This window comes from Cyprinus carpio, chromosome B16 (genome assembly GCF_018340385.1).
Source record: "Cyprinus carpio isolate SPL01 chromosome B16, ASM1834038v1, whole genome shotgun sequence".
Taxonomy (NCBI): domain Eukaryota; kingdom Metazoa; phylum Chordata; class Actinopteri; order Cypriniformes; family Cyprinidae; genus Cyprinus; species Cyprinus carpio.
In genome coordinates this window covers 19,933,261-19,956,186 of record NC_056612.1, presented here as the reverse complement: position 1 = coordinate 19,956,186, position 22,926 = coordinate 19,933,261, and the positions used below count along the sequence as shown (strand labels likewise).

At 36.1% G+C, this 22,926-nt stretch overlaps 1 protein-coding gene across 19 annotated transcripts in view; it reads left to right on the top strand.

The window, feature by feature from the left end:
- The window catches only part of LOC109093672 (receptor-type tyrosine-protein phosphatase U), a 211,313-nt gene that overhangs the window by 178,842 nt on the left and 9,545 nt on the right, over positions 1–22,926 (top strand). For 8 of the 19 annotated variants that reach the window (XM_042741369.1, XM_042741380.1, XM_042741370.1 and 5 more), the window contains 10 exons: positions 4,006–4,078; positions 4,462–4,538; positions 6,263–6,280; positions 9,651–9,687; positions 11,691–11,788; positions 13,740–13,856; positions 16,106–16,260; positions 17,246–17,381; positions 18,899–19,048; positions 21,565–21,879. In XM_042741369.1, the coding sequence (XP_042597303.1) occupies positions 4,006–4,078; positions 4,462–4,538; positions 6,263–6,280; positions 9,651–9,687; positions 11,691–11,788; positions 13,740–13,856; positions 16,106–16,260; positions 17,246–17,381; positions 18,899–19,048; positions 21,565–21,879 (1,176 nt within the window). The remainder of the gene's footprint in view (positions 1–4,005; positions 4,079–4,461; positions 4,539–6,262; positions 6,281–9,650; positions 9,688–11,690; positions 11,789–13,739; positions 13,857–16,105; positions 16,261–17,245; positions 17,382–18,898; positions 19,049–21,564; positions 21,880–22,926) is intronic. The other 11 variants (XM_042741383.1, XM_042741376.1, XM_042741382.1 and 8 more) reach the window with 5 other exon arrangements.

The window sequence follows — 22,926 nt, the reverse complement described above, 5'->3', positions numbered from 1 at the left end:
ATTTTATTTCAATTTATTATTTAATTTTTGACCGACGTGAGTAACCTATTTATTTATTTATTTTGTGAGCAACATGTTGTGTAACTAACCATTTTATTTGCTATCTTAAAACAGTGAGAAATTGTAAGAACAACATAGGATATACAGTAATGACTCTTTGCTACTCACTGCTTAACTTTGTCAAATCCAGCCACTAATTCTTCCTCAGTAGCACTCATGGTAGCAACCTAGGATCTTGAAACACTTTGCATCCTGGCTGATGTAAACTTGTTCACTGGCTACCAAAAATTGCACAAAGCCAGTTAATCAGATAGGAACTGGTGGTTTCAGCCAGTTATTGATTTTTTTTTTTTTTTTTTTTTAATTATGAATTCTAAGGTTCATGAATGGTCTGTCAGTGTGCCAAGGTTGAGACTAGCCTGCAAATACCCTTGTTTAGCTGTTGTTTGACAATATTTTTTATATATAAGCAAGCAGAAAATCAAGTTATTGAGATATTAACAATAATAATAGTAGTTTCATTTATACTGTATAGCATATTTGCATATACAATCACTGAAATGCAATACTGAGTTATTGAAATAACTGCTCCTTGAAGATTCACCAGTTGCTTAAGTAGCAAAAAAAAAAAAAAAAAAAAATGCTTTGGCACAGCTGGTTTTGAGTTTTATTTCAGAGGAAACCAGGTCTATTGGGCTATTTCGGCTTTTATAGTATATTTTTAAAAACATTCAAGCAAGAGGTTTCAGTCATAATAATATAAATCTTTCACAGCTGCCCACACAGATTTTCTGATTTATTTAAAGAAGTCAGAATATTCTTGGGCTTTAGTGCTGCTTACAATGCAGTCTATCTGGAAGCTGCCGTTGCGTTAGTGGAGGGACCTGTCAGTGCGAACAGATGTCTGGCAGGGAGATCTCCAGCCTCCAGAACTCACCGTCTGCAGGCCTTGTCAAAACAGACCTCTGCATCCAATCCCCAACACACAAACACATTAATGCAAAGATGCATGTTTATGCACAAACACACATTCCAAACTTCTTATCACTTCTCCACAATATGACATGCTGAAGTAAAGCTGCTCATTTCAGCTTGAAGTAGTCAAGATGTTTTTGGAACATGGCAGCTTGTTTGCTGCTTATCTACCAGCCCAAATAAGCTTGACCTCAACCTAATCTTACATAGCAATACATTTGACATAAGACCTGGTCGAACTATTTTGATCTAGAACTGCATACTAAGACTGGATTTTTGCTTTTGTGTGTCTTTTTAACATGATTTCATTTTATCAGTTTCAAAAATATGATGCCACTTATCTGACAATCAATGGCAGATTATAGCTTGATAGATCAAGAAAGTGTTTTCCAGTTTTGTGTGCAATATGAACAGACATTCGACAGGGTGCCGTCTGGTAGTCCAGCTCAACAATCATCTAGACCAGCTAAAAACATGTAAATCCACTATCTAAAAATGGGTTTTTAGCTCAGTTTTCTAGTAGGGTGCTGTGTTTGGGCAAAATTTCCAACATGAAAGCAGTGTTGCATTTTATTACTATAATTGAACTTGTCTTAAAACAGGTGGTGCCATGTGAGATTTAAATCTCTTTTACAAGAGAGGTAAGGCCAAGATAATTAGTAGCCAGATCCAGATGGCATCAAAAATACATAATACTAAAAAAAAAAGAAAAGTTTAAATAAGAGTAGAAATGCAAAATCATAATTCATACTATAGCAATTGCAGCCAAATGTTGTTGTTGTTTTAAATTAATTTCACAATATTTCTAAACTCGCTAAGAGAATTCAGATCAGATTACATGGTCACACTTTATTTTAAGTTCCAATTCTCTTGCCTCAAAATACTCCTAATTACTGCTAATAAATAGTTAGTAAAGTAGTTGTTAAATTTAAGTATTGGATAAGATTAGAATATGGTCATGCAGAATAAGGCATTAATGTGATTTATACGTATTAATAAACAGCCAATATGCTAGTAATATGCATGCTAATAAGCAACTAGTTAATTAATTAATTACGAATTGGTCCCTAAACTGAAGGGTTACCAATTACTTTTATAGTTGGCAATTTTCTTTTAAGATGGTACTTACTCTGTTAGGCTCAATTTCAGATTTAGCTAATAATCAGAGTGTTCTGGCCTGGAATAAAACTTTTGAAGCAATGTTTAGCATTAGTTATACTGTATACTTTTAAGTATTTATTAATATTTTGAATAAGCTTTCATTTTTACAGTTTCAGTTTACATGTTAAGTCTAGTAATTTTATTATGTGCTTTTAATATTTTACTTTTGAAAAGCTTAAATATTTCTATGCAGGTATATTTCGATATAGGTCTTTATACTATTTTTATTTGTTGTAGGTTCAGTATTTTTAGTATACTTATTTCCATTTTCTAATTTTTAGGTTTGTTTTTTTCATCTAATATTTATGTTTGTTTTATTTCAGGTTTTGTTCAACTACTGAAAACGTTTTTTAACAGTTTTAGGTTTAGTAAACAATAACAAATCTGATGTGAAGTGATACGTATATGTTGTAAAAGAGCAGTGTGTAATGAACTTTGTTGTATTGTACATTACGTATCACAGTTGTGACTTGGCCAACTTTCAGATCAGTAAGTTTGAGCTGTTCTTCACGGACAGGTTGGCATCACTTCCCCATGGACTATAGAGGAGCAGTTATTGAGATGAAAATAGAGGTCACACAGCCCTTCAGCATTACTGCACAAAGAGCACACTACACTGCCTTCTCTATCCCTCCCTCTCTTCCTCCGTGGCTAATTTTTTCTCCTCAGAATGCGACTTGAGCATCTCCTCTCGTCGCCACACTCGTGTGGACTGTTGACTCTCCTCTATCTGTTGTTGTCCATAGAGCTACGAGACAAAACATCCCTCCACATAATCAGAGCTCTGCCACTAGCCTGCCTCTCAGGAGCTCAGCTTGTGGACTCATTAAACTCTCCCCCCCAGTGTGAAACAGATTCAACTCAAAAATCAATACGCACTTTCCTGGACATAGTGACACTGTGCGTGTGTGTGTGTGTGTGTGTGTGTGTGTTTGAGGTCAGTGTCTTTGTGCTTCATAAGCGTAAAAGAAACAGAGTTTGAAAGCACACAAATGTAACGGCAGGGTTTCATAAGCTTTATTTCCCTGCGGACCGCAAGTACAGTCCATTGATCAGTGCTTATTGACAGAATCTTTAGTTGGAAAACAGAGGGGAAAACAGGGAGTAGAGGTCCGTCCTACAAGCAAAAAGGTGTTGCTGTAATAATCAAAAAGGCATATCTAATATATATATTCTTATGAATATTTTTAACATATGCTGTTTTTCCCTCAAAATAAATCAAGTGGCATATTTTATGTAATTTATATATAGTATATAGAAGTTCACTAGAAGTCTAAATGCTTACACCTAGTAGATCTAGTTTGAAGTGGAAATTTAGCCTTTATTCACATTTATTTTTCAGTGAATGTTATATTTGATAGTGAGGGTTTGGGAGTGTCTGAGAATTTAAAATAAGACGAGGATGCAAATCAGTTCAGTTAGAAGTTTTTTGGTCTACCTAATGCTGTGCCTATGATATTGAACAATCAGTTTTCCTTTACCTGGTGTCCACTGTGTAATTTAATATTTTTTTTCAGTAATATATGCAGTTGCAGATATTAAAAGAAGTGTTCACATAAAAAAAATTGTTCACATTGCCTTTTTTGTGTTCAACAGAAGCATGAAATAATGTTTATCCTCCTTGAAAGTGGAATTGCATTCAAACTTAGCTAAATGTAATATCATGAAATGCATGTCTTTGGGTTGCAAAGTAATCCAGAACCTCTGGTCTAAATCAATTTTAGACAAAGTCTATCAGAATTATCTTAAAAAACTAACAAATATGTTCTCTCTCTCCCTGCCTCTCCCTCTCCCTCTCTCTCTCTCTCTCTCTCTCTCTCTCTCTCTCTCTCTCTCTCTGTTTCTTTATATTCAATCATATATTTGTAGAGCTTCTTTGATGGCTGGGATATCAATAAGAAGAAGGATAAAACTAAGGGAAGGCACGATACCCTGATGGGTTGTGAGTCATTTTTTTCAATCTTTGTATGCATACAAAAATATCATGATTTCAAAGTAATGCCTTTAGACATTCTATGGATGTTAAAACTTAATTCAGTTTCAGAATGTCTGATAATGTAAAGCTTTGATGTTCCTAAAAGTACAAGGGGGAAATTCACTTTTGGAAATTCATTAGCTGACAGCGTTGTTTATTTGCACATACTTCCTCTGCTCTTCACTGAAGAATTTTAATAAATTAAGTAACACCTTTAACATACCAATAAAAGTAGTGTGGAAAGAAATTATAATAAACTTAATTTGTATAGAAAAGGGCTTCTTTATTGCACAAAAGTAATGCGAGTTCACCGCTAAGTGTGCTCATGCGGTTGTGTTTTTGTGTTTCAGATGACCGTCACAGGGTGAAACTGCACCCACTGCTCGGTGATCCCAACTCCGATTATATCAATGCCAATTACATCGATGTAAGTCAGCAGTCACACGCTGTCTACAATCAGACTCACAAACATTCACACTGTTTCTGTTGTTATGTGACTTCCCTGGAGTTTATTTGATATTAGTGGACACTCTCCCTTAGCCTTGCCATACTGTATGTGGCATATCATCATAGCTCTTTTGATAGAAAACTTTTCAGACCACTAGCTGTCCTTTTTGTGATGGGTGAAACTTTTAGTTGTTATTCCTTTACTGGCATATCTGACCTCCCAAAGGATTTTAGAGCGTGGTCAGATGTGAAGCATGGCCTACTGACATGTGTGGCAAAATATTTTTGGGTCATTTTGAGGCAGGTGGGCACAGATGGTCAGCCAACCTTGCCCTCTTTGAACCTGCTATTTAAAGCTTGCACCAGGTTGGACAGGACCACCTTCTCTTCATGGGACCCTCTCCACTTATGTGCTTAAATCAATAGTTCATCCATTTACCCCCAATGTCATTCAAAACCTGTATGACCCACTTCTGTGGAACAGAAATGGTTGAATTTTCAAAATGATGACTGAATTCTCATAAACTATCAATTTAAAAATGTTTAAAACAAGATGCTAATTTCCTCACCTTGAATATTAGGGCCGTGAAAACAGCAAGTGATTTGCTGAATTATGGTGTTTATTCTGAATAGAATGCTCTAGGTATGTGTAGTATTGAGTGATTTCAAAGAAATGTGAAGAGAAAGAATTGTCACGAATGAATGCACATACAGTATGTAACTATATTACATCTGTAGTATACAATATGTAGTATTTTGTCTACATCATAATTGGCCATAGAATCAGTTTATTTTCAAATACTAAGAAATTTTAGTGTTTTCAGCATGAACCAATATACAGTACAGGAGCAAAACAGAGCATTGGCCAATGTAACAAGAATTGATTTTTCTTTTCTTCTTTTTTTCATTCTATTTTGGCCTTGTGTGTAAAAAGCACAAAAATTCAAGAAAAGAACAATAATGAAAGGATGCTTCTTTTTACTGTTTCTGGTTATCTTGGCAGTAAGTAGAGGCTATTAGGGAACATATTAAAGTGAGTGCAGCTCTGTTGTTTAATGTGTTTACTCCTTTTCATTGCTGTCCTTTCCTTTTGAATACCTCTTGAATCAGCCCAATAAAGGAACTTGCAAGGAACTAGCTTATACAGGAATAAATGGAGTAATTTAAAAGAGAAGTGTGTAATTTTTTCAGTATTAAAATTCTTTCGTAGTCTGAAAGCCATTTGTTTGTTGATTTCCCTGAGAAGTGTAAAGGCACTTTAATAACATTCTTTTGTTTGAACCAGCCCCACATAGCAACGCTGACTCAACCAATGGAGTGAGTTTGGGGGCGGGGCTATAAGTTTGTCCAACCAATGGCAGAGGGAAGGAGTGTCCTGGAAGCCTGTTTGAAATAAATGGTTGTTTTTCGGTTGTGTTTGATGATGCTAGAGGTAGAGAAAATAACACACTTCACACTTTGAGTTTAGTGTGCAAAGATTTGCCCACCTGCACATCCAAAATATATGCCTCTGTTTCAAGTGTCTGTCCCCTGGCGTAGAGCTTAGCTAGCTAACACAAGTCTCTCTCTTTCTTTCTTCTAATTCTCTTTCTTTCTGTCTGTGATCTGTTAATCCTCTAGCTCTCTTCGGCCTCTCATTAACTAGAGTCTGTCTTGTCTTTTTCTACCCCCCTTCCCCACCTCTTCGACTCATGGACCCTGTAGATTCGGATAAACAGGGAAGTAAGTACTTCACTGCTCTTTCTTTTCTTTCTCTCTGCTTTCTTTCCCTCTGTTCCCCATTAGATACCCCCCCCCCACCCCCCGTGTCATGGCGTTGCTCTGTTTGGATTACTTAAACATGAAGAAAAGTGGCTCTGTCTCACAGATCTTCTTTATATTCGTCCCTAAATGTGGATGCATAAAACTTTCAGCTTCCATCTGTTAGGTTTATTTTTTCTTACTGGTACCTAGTTTTCATAGGTTCAGGTTAAAAAAAAACATCTCTTCACCTTTACATTTCCACTTTTTTTTCATTTTTTTTTTTCAATACAGGTGGAGAGAGGGGTCAGAGGTCAGGATGTTAGTCTTTGTGGTAGGATAGTTGCTGATAAAAATATATATATATATCTGAAAGGGGGTTTGCTGGTCTTAGCTGGCGTAAGGTTATCCTGTCCAAGCTGGTGCTCAGGTAAGAAGCCAGTCTCCAAAACTGACCAGTTGAAAAGTGCCTAGATTGAATCCAAACTTTAACCTTTAAATTTACCAGTCCATGAATTTTGTTCCACTGAACTGCACCTCAACTTCACGAGAAACAAACTTTATGTTCTCTAACAGTGATTTGCTAACAAAGAATACACCTTTAGAATGCACCTTTAAAACTGAACAGAAAAAGCAGGTTTGCTGGTTCTAGATGAGTTTGGGGCACTTGTCAGCTGATCAGACTGGAAGACCATCTGACTGAACAGCTAAACACCAACTTGACAGGCTGGGAGACTAACTAGACCAGATTAAACCAGCTAAGACCAGCAAACTACCTAAGCTAAACTACCCCAGCAGGGCTCCTATTCTGGGTGATGAATGTATGAAAAAGAGCAGGGTGACACTTCATAATAACTTTCATAAATAAAATTATATAATGATTATACAACAGATTAGTAGTGCATTTTTAAATATGAATATATGACAATATTATTCAAAAAAATAAAGAGTTGATTTGAAAGTTATTGTAAAATGTTATGAGTAAATAGATACCTTTTGCTTTAACCATTTTGATGTCTTGTGATTTTTTTTTTTTTTTTTTTTTTTTTTTTTTTTTTTTTTGCAGTGCGTTTATAGCATTGTTTCAGAGTTTTGAGTTGCTAAATATTGTAAAGTGTTTTGTCAAGCTTTTTTGTTTAGTTTTTCTCCCTTTAATGAGCTTCCGTGTCCTGTAAATTTTCCTTCTATTTTCAAATCAGCCATTAAATGTATAACTTTAAGCATGATGTACTGTACTTGAAAAATCGCTGCATTTCGGCTACATTGGGGTAGTTGCAGCTTTGGGCTTGTGATACGATCATCATGGATTTGATGGCAGATAGTGCGACCCATGAACTGAATCATTACTGAGATTCGCTATCGTGCCCTTGAGCAAAACACGTACCTCACATTTTCTCCAGCGGGATGGTCCCTGTTAGTGTGCTATAAATCCACTTGCACTGCTGCGTAATATACTTCACCTTCATTTATTTATTTTTTCCAAGCCTATATGGCTGCTCTTTGCTCTTTGACCACAGCTGTCTTACTAATAAATGCCAAATTTTGAGATCTATATAGTATGGTTTCCACCATAGGGCAAAAACATACAGTACCTTATAAATAAGTATGTAAGGTAAAACGTAAGGCAGTTGCGACTTTTTGTCGTACTTCTTTAATAAAATAATAAGTAATTGAGACTTTTTATATTCAGATTAATTGATAAACTCACAGTTCTGAGTTTATATTTTGCAATTCTGCATTAATATCTCACAATTCTGAGTCAGAATTGTGAGATATTAATGCAGAATTGCAAAATATTTTATCAATTTTATCAATTGATAAATCAATTAATCTGAATATAAAAAGTCTCAATTACTTATTATTTTATTTAATTGGCAGCCTATTTTTAAAAAGATATAATTCTGTGTATACAAATGTATTTTTATATACTAAAATATGCAAACATAAGTTTATTTTAAAATGTTTTTTGGGGTTTTTACATCTAACATATTTAATATAATATTTGAATAATTAGCTTTTTAGCTTTACTAATGATGACATTAAATCCTTTTTTAATTATTAATCTGTTGTTTTATAATATACTTTTTATCACACAATATAATTGAGTCTTTATATATGAAAATATGTAGCTCGCCTTTATGTAGGGAATCATTGACAATGGAATCATCATATTTGAGGGTCCCTGACATTAAAAAAATGTTTGAAGACCCCTGGTATAAGTAATAGTAATTATGCTGCTACAGAATCAGCAGAACAAATCTCTTTTGGACCAGTTATCTTTCCAATGTTTTTCCCTGCATCCCTTGTATTCTCCAAACCCCATAGACTGATGAATCCTTTCAGTGTGGAACAAGCATCCCCCACAATTTCTTTTTCCATCTACAGTGTATCTGTTTCTATGTTTGTTTGTACAGTGTGCAGGAAATAGCTTGGCCCAATCTAAAATGTAGTGGGCGTCTGCAGTGTTCTAAATGGAGCAGCAAATTCTCAGCAACAATGAAGAACATGTCTCTATTATTCCGCTAACGTCTGTTTAATGAAAACAGATCCACTTTTTGGGAGCATCCCCAGGTAGTTCTTTGAAAAGGCTTAGCTTTGATGAATAAATTGCATGTTTTGAGATGTTCCTAGAGTTTCTTTTTCCCTGTACAATTCCAAACATGAGCTTATAGAGGAATCGTGTAGGGAGCTTATGTCCTCTATGATGAGTTCTGTGTTTGGGCAATTGAGTATTACTTTTGTAGCAGGGTGCCTTTTTGTTTGTTTGCTCTTTGTGCCTCAGACTTATTAATAGTGTTGGAGAGTGAGAAACACTACTAGCGTTCCTACTAACTTGACTACATTTTTCAATTTGCTTTTAGTTTTCAAACTAAAGTAGCTTTTGAGTTATGCAGTAAGTTATGTTGTCAATATTGAATCAGGCTTTCCTTAGAATTTCTTAAGTAGTGTTGGGAGGTCAGATTCATTTTAGTCAATCAGTTTCATGTAGGTTTTACTTTTTGTTTGTTGTTGTGTAGATTTGTGTGCTCAGAGCTGGTGTCATCCTAATTTAGAGGCTCATTCATCTAGGAAATAAACTTGATGAAACTACTCGCCATGTTGAGACTCCATGACCCTTATTTTAGATCAGTAACCCACAGATTATCAAACCGTTCTGCTCACAGTCTAAATAAATTTTGGTTCATTTCAAATATTGGCTTTCAAAGCAGTCATTTGAACTGGACATCTAGAACTAAAGACCTTGGATCTCTGAAGAGCATTTGTACTCTAAGAGGAGTGAGATACACACAAGTGATGTTTCTAGGACACAAATGGCTTACACCGCACGTCACCTCTCTTTCTTTCTTTTTAGGGTTACCATCGATCCAACCACTTCATCGCCACTCAGGGTGAGTATCTTTGTATGGACAAGACTTGTGGATGGATAGATGGATGTGTGTGTGTGTTTATATGGTTCAGTCTGGCAGTGTCCTATCCCAGGAGGGAGAGCCTCTTTCTTCTCTTCAGTCTGAGCCTTTCTGTTTGTGTGTGTGTGTGTGTGTGTGTGTGTGTGTGAGAGAGACTGAAACCTTCAGAACACAGAGATCCTCCAGATGGAAACTAATGAGTTCTGATCCAGGAAATTATAGAGGTGTTTGAATAGAGAATGCAGCAGAGTCAGAATTACCACCTGCTGTCTTCTTACCCGAGATCCCCATCAAAACCACCAGCACAATGACTGCAGGACCTTGGCTCATCTCAGACAGATTGTGTGAACTGCAAAATCATTTTCCTAATATTTTCGTCTTGTTTTTGAATAATAGAACATCTGTAGAATCATTTGACCTTTACATCCTTTATTTGTTTTTATGTCATTTGCAATTTTGCTCTCCATTCAACCATAAACATCCCTCAATTTAAAAAAGGGGTAAGAAAAAGAAAAATCAATTCAATATGAAACCTTATCTTAAATTCTTATGCAATTTTGTTCTGAAGGAAATGTATTTATTTATTTTTAAGAAAGGTTTAAGGATATTTTTTACTGGAAAACAAGACAAAAATACAGCTCAATAAATTATTTTTGCAGAGTGAGGACATTCAGGGACATCCTTGATTTGAAAAATTTTATGGGACAGATTTACTAACAGCACGCACCTGTGTAAACCCTCTTTTAGCAACAGTATCTAAAGAGGGTGGACTTTTGTTTCCTCGGACGCTGCAACGTTCGTGATTTAACGTCATGCTCTGCAGCGTCTTTTTAAAAAACAAAATTAGACACATAACAAATAATAATATATCTAAAATGTAAAAACATACAATCTATTCCACTATCCTGCAGTGATGCGGTTTAAAATGATGTTCTTTTAATTCAGCTAAGAGGTCATGCTGTTACATACTGTATTGATCTGCTGTTGCTCACACGGTGTCACGTGATGCTAATACGCAGGTCAGAGTTCACAAGCTTGAACATTGGAACGCAGCGAAATGCGAAAACTTTTCGCTCTGGCTTGTGTTTCCGGTCTGACGCATTCACATGCATATGAATATAAGTCAATGGAACGATAAGTGCAGTGTGACCGCCCCTTTACCCATTTTGTGCCTGTGTTGTTAGTAGATTACCCACACCTGGTTATCATCGGTTCTGCTTGTTTGCTACCCTACGCTAATTTTTGCTCCACTTGGTCGGTTGTGTTGGTCTTTATAGAAACGCATTTGCTCTGAAAATATGGTGCCATATTTCACGTTTTATTGTTTATATATCTTGAAAGTAGTTGTTTAATAAGTAGAACGATGCACAGTCTGTGTGGTCAAAGACAGTAAAACATTGAAAGACCATAAAACCTGAAATCACCTACATTCGGATACCAGCCAACTGTCCTTACTAGGAAACCGACTTCATGAATATACTAAACAATGTATTACTTTAATTCTCAGCATGCAAAAAGATATCTGTAGCTTAGTTTCCAAAGAATAGAAGTCATTGGAAATTCCCCACCATGACAGAAGAAACAATGTGTGTGCATGTGAGAGAAACATCAGACATGAACCGCCCTCTATCCCTTTCGCAGCTCTACTAAAACAAGGTCACCCTCTTCTCTCATCGTTTCAGATCTCCCATAAATAAATCATTACATGTTTGTGGTTTGTCTGTCTTTCCCCCTAATTGAATTTCGAGGCAGACTCAATTGATGGGAGAAATTAGCTTTTTCTATCAGAGAGCCACATCCTGCTGAGGTTAAAAATTGTTCCATTCACCAGAAATGTCTGCTATTGAATTACTCCGTGTGAGGCTCTGGATTACTGAACTGCCTTATAACATGCAATGACACTTGGTAAATTAAACCCGCCGTCTGGAGCACTGGCTGCCATTCATTGAATATGTGTGTGTATTTATGTCTTTGTGTGTTTGCAGGGCCCAAGCAGGAGACAGTGTATGATTTTTGGAGGATGGTTTGGCAAGAAAACTGCTTTAGTATCGTCATGATCACCAAGCTAGTGGAGGTGGGCAGGGTATGTTCTAGATCCTTCCTCATCTGCACACTAACTCATCAACTAAAGACACTCCTCATTCACAACAACCCTAAACATTTCATTCAGTCATCACTCAAAATCATTGTGTGTTTGTGGGTCTGTTACACTTATGTGTGCTTGGAAATTGATTTTACTGTCATTTTCCATTCATCATTCATGGTCACTTTTTTCTTGATAAAACTGCAGTTTTGGAGATATTACGTTTTTATACTGTATGTGATTGCTGTACGCACAAAAATGTACCATTTAACACCATGAAAATACAGGGTTTATTTGGACTTTGGAGTATCATGTAAATACCATGCTCTATGAATATGATAATCATCCTTACATGATGTTCGGTTATGATAGTGCTCTGATATATAGCAGATTACCATATTCATGTTCCATAAAATGTACAATGTCATGTAGGGAAGCACTTATGCATATATCTGTGACATACAGGTACATATATCAGCTGATTTAGAGCTTTTTAATTTGTTAATTTATTGTATTACTGGATATTTCGTATTAAAAAGACCATGCGCATTGCTGCTGTTTGACATGGTAGCCATCATATGACACTCAATCTTTTAATAACACATTTAAATATAATCTTCAGCAAATCCCAAAATGAATATCCATTTTCTCACTGTACATTATAATGCCTAAATTCACTTGTACAGTAGCATTTATGATTAATTTTAGTTTTCAGTGTTTTATTTCTAATTTATTTAGACAAAATGGTGTAGAATTTTACTATCTACTATGACATGAAAATGATAACTTGGGTCCAAAAATCCATGGTACTACTACATGATACTTTATTGTTACAGCATTTAATATGGTATCTATTAAAGTCCAGTGATATTATCATCGGATGCCATCACTGTACTAACACAATACATTTGTTACGTGCAGTACAGTACACTTATCATGTGCTCGCATTATATAAATATGTCTGTTTTGCTGTCAAACTCAAAATGAGATTTGAAATATCATAATTCCCACACTCATGTAATGCATTCTGCTCCCTTGTTTTGTGGCCCACTCGTTCCAGCCTTTTTAAATCACCTCCTTTTCTTCCTCCGACATAATTTCCTCTTTCATTTTCCTCTCCACACCCGCATCAGCCCCTTCAGTGCTTCGGAGACAGCGTCTGCTGCCAACAGTCCTCTTAACGGCCCCTCCCTACCCTCTTATGAAATTGGGGCTCTATTATGAAAAATACGCTTTCCTTTTTATGATAAAAGCTGTGAACAGCAGGGATAAATGGATGATGGCTTAGGTCCGACAGCAAATCTAACTGTCCGTGTAACGGTAATAGGCGTGTAGATATAAACCTGGTTTACAGTACACAAGGAGGGAGTTCTTTCACTTCATCAGTTTGATTGCTGTAAAGCTTTAACTCAGAGACCTGAAGATTTAAGATATAAGTATAATATATCAAATAAAAATCTGTTGTTTCTAGCTTTTGGTAATGTATACATCTCTGTTTATGTATTTGCTTTAAAATATCTTAAGATGATTAAAAATAATCAAGTTTTTTTTTTTTTTTTCTGTGTAGCATTGAATTAAATTTATTCAAAGAATTAATTCAAGTTCACGCTTAGACAGTTTGAACTGATACAGGAAAATCAATCAATCAAATTTACAGAATTTAATACCATTTTTGCTCAATACATTTTAAATAAGAGAGGCTGTCGAAAACATCTGTCTTAACACTTTCATACTAACACAAGAATCATGAAACTAATGTAATAACGTGCTTTTTAAGAAACTTAATTGTGCATTAAAATCTTCACAATATTCATGATGTTGTTTCATTTTATATTGCCAGCAAAACCATTTGAAATATACAGTATCATATATCACCCAGCGCTAGTATCATGCTGCTGTGGACCTCTAATGTTTTCTAACCTGAGTTTGTTTATTTTGGTTTGTCTTTCAGGTGAAATGCTGCAAGTATTGGCCAGATGAGTCAGAGATGTACGGAGACATTAAGATCACACTGCTGAAGACTGAAACTCTGGCGGAGTACACAGTGCGAACTTTTGCCCTGGAGCGGGTATGAAATGATTTCTCTTCCTCTAGAGACAGGACAGGAAATGATGGGGAAAAGAAGGGTTGCATCTCCCACATGAGCACCCCACCACCTCTAAGCCACGGCTCCAACACGCTCTTATTTCTCACATAGCAACATGATTTGCGCTACCATTTGATATGATGCGATCTATTATGCACGAGTTAATGTACAGTCAACAGGCCATTATCACAAAGTCAATGCAGACAGGGTGATCAGGTCTTGTATCTCCAATCTTGTATCATGTTACTCCACATTACCCTGCTTATTACATGGCTGCTTAACAAATAAATAAATAAATAAAATGGACATGAATTATTGATTTGAGTTGAAATAATTTTGTTATGTGAGAAGAAAGTGTCAGTGGAGTGATATGAGAGACATGAAACTATCACAGCCATGTCAGAAATCAATTTTAATTTATCATCCATTCAGTTTAGCATCATGATACAAAACGATTTGATCTCAGACTGCCATGATTGATCAATTAGAATCAAGTATTTCTGGCCCTTTAATAATCTCTCATATGTGTTGCTTTGAGCACTGCAGAGATTTTATGTAATCTGGATTACATAATCAGATTAAAAAAAATTAAATACTTGTAATTAGACTGTATTATGTTTTAAAATGTTCATTTGTTTTGTTCAGTTACTTTTTTATTGATTACATGATTAACTTAATATTCACAAAATGTCAGTAAATTCATTGATTCTTCCTAATTTATCTTTTAAATTTTCCTTTCTAAAAAAAAAAAGCACACAAATACCAGCCACTAGTCATGCCACTATAATTACATGTAAAATTGAGATGCAATAAAGAATAAAATAAATGAAAAATAAATAAATACAATAAAATATCAAATAAAATAAAATAAATGATTGCATCTTTTAGTTAAAGTTTTATTTTGCTTGTTTTAATTAATTTTTATTTATTTTTGTATTTAACATTTTTAAGATTAATTATTAGCTTTTCACTGACCCCCCTGTAGTTCCTTCATAAACCCCAGTTTGGGAAGTCTTGACGTAATGTTTAATGCACTTCATGTTGTTGATGGTATAAGATTATCCTATTCAAATCAATGATAAATGTGTTAGGTCAAAAGTAATCAAAAAGTACCTTAAATGTGGAAGGTGATAGATTACGTTCCTAACTACAATTTTCATAATGTAATTTATATTCAGTAATGAACGACAATTTTTAAGTAATCTACTGAGCACTGTTGATACGTATTGGTTCTTTGCTAGGATTAGGGTAGAATGTGAATTGTATGTAGGTGTGCACCCGTTTTGCGTGTGTGTGTGTGTTAGTAGAGAATTTGGAGTGACAGCCCTTTAAATGAAATGGAGAGAAGTGCCTGATACCCAGCAGAGGCCCACCGAGCTGTCTGTTCCAGGATTAGAGCTGCCTCATCTCAGAATGCTTTATGGCGGGCACATTAACTAAAGCATCTCTTTCTCTCTTCTCTCATTATCTCTCCCTCTCTCTGATACAGTGGGCTAAATGTGGGTGCGTTTTCAGAAATTAGCTCAATTTAACCTCCTCCACCTCACCCCCCGTCTTCTCTTATCGTCCTCTTTGCTGCCCTGTGGAGGCGCAGTTCTGTCGACAGCCTTTGATGTGAGTTTTGCGCTTGCCACGGCCCTGTCAATCAAACACGGGCTGTGGGTGGAATGATGTGCTTGTGTGTGTTTGGCGAATGTTGGGGAAGGTTTCTCTGCGTAACCATCAGACAGGCTTTAGGCTGAAGCTTTCCTTGTGTGTATTTAAACAGATGGGCAATTGGGATGTAGTAATAGGAAGTCTCTTAGTGTCCTGTCGGGTAGACGTACGCACCTCCCCTGAGTGGGACCACAGAGCTGGGTGTTTATTTCACTGTCGCTTTTGCTAATTCATCTGAGTTTGCCTGGGTGTCTTTGAGCCATAAGGAATACAAACTCCAGAAGTTAGTCACCTCAGATTTTTAAGGCAATAGGAATTTTCTTTTTCATCCTATAAAAACAGTCCAGTTGCGATTTTCCTCGATTAAATAAAAATAGTATTAAAATTTTAAATTTTTTGCGTATCTATGTTGGAGCCATGGTGTGGTGGTATGCCCTTACACATTGAGCAAAAGATGCTTGTATGGACATTTCGGGTTTAAGTTTCTTATATCTCAATGTTTCTTTAATTAAAATGGCTAAAAATACAAATACAAATTAATTATGATTAAATTGTGGAGCCTGTTTGTCTTTCAGAGAGGATACTCCGCCAAACATGAAGTGTGTCAGTTTCACTTTACATCGTGGCCTGAGCATGGAGTCCCATACCATGCCACGGGTCTGTTAGCCTTCATCCGGCGGGTCAAATCCTCCACGCCACTCGATGCAGGGCCTGTGGTGGTCCACTGCAGGTATGGAGCTCTGTATTTCATCATATTAGAACTGCTTATGTTTGTCAGAAAGAAATGTATAAATATGTCTGTTCAAAATCTCACCAATGCTGCATGTATTTGATCAAAAATACTGTAAAAACAATGATATTGTAAAGCATTATTACAATATAAAACAACTGTTTTCTGTTTGAATATATTTTAAAATGTAATTTATGGCAAAGCTACATTTTCAGCAGCCATTATTTCAGTCTTCAGTGTCACATGATCTTTCAGAAATCATTCTAATATAATGATTTGGTGCTCAAGTAAGATTTTGTATTATATATTAATGTTGAAAACAATATTTTTATGTGTAATTCGCATTATTTTTTGTGTAACGTGTAAGACTGTTTTAGGATTCTTTGATAAATAGAAAGTTTAAAAGAACAGCATTCATTTGAAATATAAATAATTTGTATATGTCTTTACTGACTCTTTTGATCAATTTATTACATACTCCCTGAAAAAAACTACTTAGTTACTTACCTTAATTACTTAAAACTTACTTTCCACAAACTTTTGAAAGGTATCTGTGTGAATGTATACCTGAATATATACGTTTATATAATATAAAACCAAAGAAACTGCTTGTGAAATGTTTTGCTTGAAAATTGTGCTTGTGCTAACTTTCCTTCAAATACTCCAAGGTAACTTAAAGAATATAGTGGGACTATCATGTTACATGCTCAAAAACCTGATGTGACCATGATAGATGTCCAAAAATATGGTTTTACTATTGTACCATGTCAAAAACCCATGCTTTTTGGTACTTTTTGTTAAGTTTTTGATGTCAGCTGTACCATGGGACTTTGAAGGTTCACATCCCTCCATGTCATACAGGACTTGTGACAGCTGCCTTAAAACTTTACCAGCCTGATCTTTAGTTCATGTCCATCAAAGAAAAAGCCAATGTCATCATTTTTGAGGATCATCTTGCTATCTGTCTTTCGTTCTCCCTCTTCAGTGTGGGAGCAGGCAGGACAGGCTGCTATATCGTGCTGGATGTAATGCTGGACATGGCGGAGTGTGAAGGAGTGGTGGACATCTACAACTGTGTGAAGACCCTCTGCTCTCGCCGCATCAACATGATCCAGACAGAGGTGCAGCTTCTCACATGTTTCCCCATAATTCCCTTTAACCAACTATTGCAGGAGACTTATTACATGACATCCCTTGTGTTTGCATTGTCATAAGCTCTGTAGGAGTTGCTATGAATATTCAGAATGTTTAGCCTTGGAATTCAGTGAAAAGTGTGTATTGATAGGTGTGAACTGCAAATAATCATCTCCGTCGCATATGTCCGCTCTGCACAGGCAAGTGCCTTTGCTTAGATGTTCCGAAATTTGCATATCCAAACTTTATTATGTAAATCCCACAGTCATTTGACAGTTTAAAACATTAGTAATTATTTACCAGATGCTTTAATTAAATCCATCCGCAAGGGTTTATGTAGAGCGATGTATACACACGCAGTGCACTTTGAAACATGCCACAGTGTTGTGTTTATATACTGAAACATTGAGGTTAAACAAATTCTGTTATCGGTGCCTGTGCATTGTCTCTGTATTGTGCTTTGTCTTGCATGTATTCTCACTCCTCCTCCAGTCCTCTCTTTTCTATTCTCCTCATTCCTTTTATAATCTTTATTTACTTGATCTATCAATGGTGTTTTCTCAGAAGGAAGACAGTGCCTCATCCAAAAATCCAGTTGAGAAAATTAAACTAAATGAAAGCAAATATTATGAAATAATAGATGAAATCTGTTGTAACACCAGCAGAAAGTTCTTCCAAGGGAGGCCTCGCTTGAGCTCATTTCAAAATAAATGTAAAGAAAAATCACAGAAAGCAATGCCTCCTTGTCATTGTGATTGGCTGATTAATGCATTAAAGGATACTCCATCCCAAAATGAAAATTTTGTCATTAATCACTCACCCATATTTCATTCCATAATGAAAATTTTTTCATTAGTCTTTGGAACACAATTTAAGATATTTTGGATAAAAACCTGGAGGCTTGAGACTGTCCCATAGACTGCCAAGTAAATAACAGTGTCAAGGTCCATAAAAGGTATGAAAGTCATCAACAGAATACTCCATCTGCCATCAGACGTGCACTCTGGGTTATATGAAGTGATGGGAACACTTTTTGCAAGCGAAGTAAACAAAAATTTGCTTACAAAAAGTATTCTCGTTGCTTCATAACGTTACGGTTGAATCACTGATGGCAGATGGAGTATTCTGACGACAACTTTCATACCTTTTATGAACCTTGACACTGTTATTTACTTGGCAGTCTATGGGACAATCTCAAGCCTCCAGGTTTTCATCCAAAATATTTTAAATTGTGTTCCGAAGAACAGAGCTTTTATGGCTTTGGAACGACATGGGGGTAAGTGATTAATGACAAAATTTTCATTTTGGGATGGAGTATCCCTTTAATGTCTTGACTATCATCACCTATCAGCACACAACAGCAGATTCACATGAATGCGTTAAACTTGATGGAGTAATAGCACCCACTCAGACATTATCACTTTCAGTGGCGTCTGAATCCAAATTTGAAGTCTACAGCAAGCCATGTGTAGTTATGTCTTTGCTTTCTCTCTCTATATAACAGGAGCAGTACATATTTATTCACGATGCCATCCTGGAGGCGTGCCTGTGCGGGGAGACGGCCATCCCGGTAAACGAGTTTGCCCTGGCTTACAAAGAGATGCTGAGGGTGGATTCTCAGAGCAACTCTTCACAGCTACGAGAGGAGTTCCAGGTCTTTGTCAACAATATAAAACAATATATCGGTTTATCCTTTCTCCCCAAGGTCTTGATTGTGAGATCTCATTGGTGCACATGACTGTACATTTAAACACTGGTTTTGGCTGTGTCACATTGTGAAGCAGTTTCACAGTCAGTGGTGGCAGACAAATTGCTTGTCACCTGAAATGAACAGGGCAGAAAGTTTGTGCTTTGAAAGTTAAAGTTGTTTACATCATAAATTAAACTCTTATTTCCAAAGATGAAGGGAAATTACATTTTTCAGATTCCTCTACAAGTAAATAACTTTCTATGAAGTTCTATAAATGCTAAATCTGTTCGATGGGGCGAAGCAAGGTTGACGGCAGCAGTCAAACAAGACTCTGAGCTGCACAAAGTGTGACACACCCGCTACCCGTAGATTAATGATCAATACTGTTGAATAAATGCATTTTGAGTGTGTCTAGACATTCAGAGGACATTTAAATAATCTTTTCGACTTCAACAAAAAGATGCCTGCTGCAACATGGGGCCATTCTGTAGCGTATGTACACCTACACACATAACAATGAGAAAACTGAGCTGTAATAAATGACAGAATGTTGGAAACACTTTCAGAACTCAGAATCTTTCATTTCATTTGTATACGCTGGAAACGTGGGCATCTTGGGTGAAGGTTCTTGAGTAGGAGGCTATTGATTACAGAAGTTTAATTGTTTTAGTAGACTTTCGAACATAAATAATAAAGGTAGTAGTGCAAAATGTGTAATAGAAGAAATACCTTGCATTCCATGTCCATTGGGAGCAGTAGTCAGCCGTGTTTCACTTTGCCACAGATCCTCAGGGAGCGAAAGGCCGGTGAAGGTTATTTAATAAAAGATGTACCACTCCACATGTGTTGCTGAGAATACTTTTATTGATTCAGAGGAAGGCAGGCAGAACTATCCTTGCTCTCCTGCACTTACCTCTACATTGCAGTTTTTTTTTACTTTACTTTCCAGGTGAATTATAATGCATTCCTTATAGGCAATTTTTTTTTCCTGAGGCTTTGAAAGGGAAGTACAGGAAGGCAGCTTTAGATTACAGAGTGTAGATTGTGCTATAGTTATTAGGTGCTGATGGAGGATATTATAATGGGTTTTGTATATAAATATTTTTGATGTTTATGTAGACATCATCTTTTCTGTTGAATTGTTGTTAGAGGTTCCTTTGGCTGTAGTGGAGAACAGCAAATCTCTTTACCTTTTGGTTTGCACAGGCAGTGACAGTCATGGTTTTTTCTGACATTGATGAGTTCATAGAAACTATTTATTGTGTATGATGTTGGCCTGATATGCAGTTTTGTTTGGTACTGTAATAGCAGTAATAGTTTAGACAAGTGAGATTTAATGCATGTTAAAGTTGGTTTCAGAAGCTGTTGTTGGAATTGGGGCACATCTGCGGTCACCAGATGCACAATACTATTAGTGCATAATGGAAACCTTCATAATCACCAGTGTGCCAGCAGGAACCATTTTTGTTTTCTACTCAGCTTTCTTTCTTTTTCTTTCTTTCTTTCTTTCTTTCTTTCTTTCTTTCTTTCTTTCTTTCTTTCTTTCTTTCTTTCTTTCTTTCTTTCTATCTTCTTTTTTTCCTTCTTTCTTTCTTTAGCCTTTTCATTTTGTTTTTAGGATTTTTCCTGCTTTTTGTGGAAAAACAAAGAACTTTACATAATTGCATCTTAATTTCTCCCGATTGTGACTTTATATTTCACAGTGTTACTTTATTTCTTTTAATTACTTTATATCTCTAAATGTGACTTTGTATCTCACAGCTGTCTTAATTTCTTATTTTAAACTTTTATTTCACTTATTTATTTATTTATTAGTTTATTAGTGTGTTAGTTTATTTGTTTACTCTGAAGCAGAAACAGGCCTCAGTAGTTTTTGTTCATTTTTTAGGGTTTTTTCCCCTGCTTTTCTTCTCTCTCTTCTAATGAAGAATCAAATTTAGTCTTTAGAGATAAAATGGCTTGATGTGCTTCCAGATCTCAACGCCTTCCCCAGTCCAAAACAGCATTTCAAACAGTGTTATTTTAGTATTATTTATATACTATATATTATATAGTTTAAGTTTTCATTTAAGTTTATGTTTCTGTGATAATGTGATTGTTATTTTAAATGATGTATTTATTTTATTTTAGTTGCCAACATTTCTTAAGTTTTTTTTTTTTTTATTGTTTATTTTTTTTAGTTTTTCATGTAAAATTTTGTGTAGCTTTTTGTTTGTTTGTTTGTTTTTTCATTTTACAAATTGCTAAACATTTTCAGTTACAAAAAATAATAATAATAATAGTTAATCTTTAGGCAAAACACATTATATAAACACTGATTTGAAATGTCTCGTTATGAACTTCTGCAACTTTTTGATGTCATATACTTTAGATGCATCATCACCATAATAAACCTACTGACCTCAGTGAAGTCTCAAGCAAAGAAAAAAATACTACAAATCCTATCCTCAACATCAGTGTTCCATTTCTGTTTCCCTCAGACACTGAACTCGGTGACTCCTCATCTGGATGTCGAGGAGTGCAGCATTGCCTTGTTACCACGAAACCGCGAGAAGAACCGCAGCATGGATGTTCTCCCACCTGACAGGGCCCTCGCCTTCCTGGTGACCACTGAGGGAGAAAGTAACAACTACATTAATGCGGCACTGATGGATAGTTTCCACCGGCCTGCTGCCTTCATTGTAACCCCTCACCCGCTGCCCGGCACGACCTCTGACTTCTGGAGGCTGGTGTTTGACTACGGCTGCACCTCTGTAGTCATGCTGAATCAGCTGAACCAATCAAACTCTGCCTGGGTAAGTGAAAGCACAAGAAGTTCCACTAAAAACCGTGCCCAAGAGGACTTTGGGAGTTTTTCTTCAAAATACATCTTTATCGGTTGCCTTTTTGCATTCACATCATCACATGTCCTTTGAAGTCGTTTAAGCTATTTTGTCCCCAGCTTCTCTTAATCTCCCTGTGAAATGTTCTATATTCATAAGCATATAGTCAAGTCTCATTTACATACAGCTTCCCTTTGAGTTTGCGGAGTGGCGTTCCGGTGCTCTTCTCGATCTCGGCTCTCTGAAAACCCTGACGTGCGCTAACATGCCGGCAGTTACTCAGTGTCACTCTCGCAGTCGATCTGTTCCCTTTTCTCTCTGTGGTGGATTAACGTCTCTCCCTCTTTTTCATTCGCATGATTGCTCTCTGCAGTCCATAAGTATTAATATTTATCACCTCACTTGCTTCGCTGTCATTAATGTTCTTCTTCTTTCATGCCTATTCTCACCGTCCCCGCCCGTTTAATTTCAGCTCAGTTTGGTTTAGTAAGGCTACAGCGTTTCATATGTATGCATGATGAATTCTAAGGCTGCAACATATTCCAAATACAGATGAGTCAAAATATTGATTCGATTGAATCTCATGTATTTCATTTCAAATTCTTAGATTGAAATCCCTGTGGGTTTTTAGATTATGGTTAATTATGCTTGATCATCATAATTTCAGCAGCTATACTGTAAAATATACTTACTTCAGAAGCCTCTTCTTTCCAAAACCCATTTCCCTCTAGAACCTTTTTTATTTTCCCATGCAGAACTTTTTTTCCTCAGAACACCTGTCAATGTAGAATCCTTTTCCCTTTAGTAGATTTTCTTTCAGAATCCCATTCCTGCATAAACCCCTGTTCTTCAATCGCATTCCTTCTAAAACCACTTTCCACTTTTTCCTCTTCAGAACCACTTTTCCTCCCAAATCCATTTCCCTTTTCTTCTCTATTCTTCTGTTTTTAGTTTAAACATTCCATGAAGTGGGAACATGATTAAAACACCTATAAAAGAAGCATGACCGTGAAAAAAAAA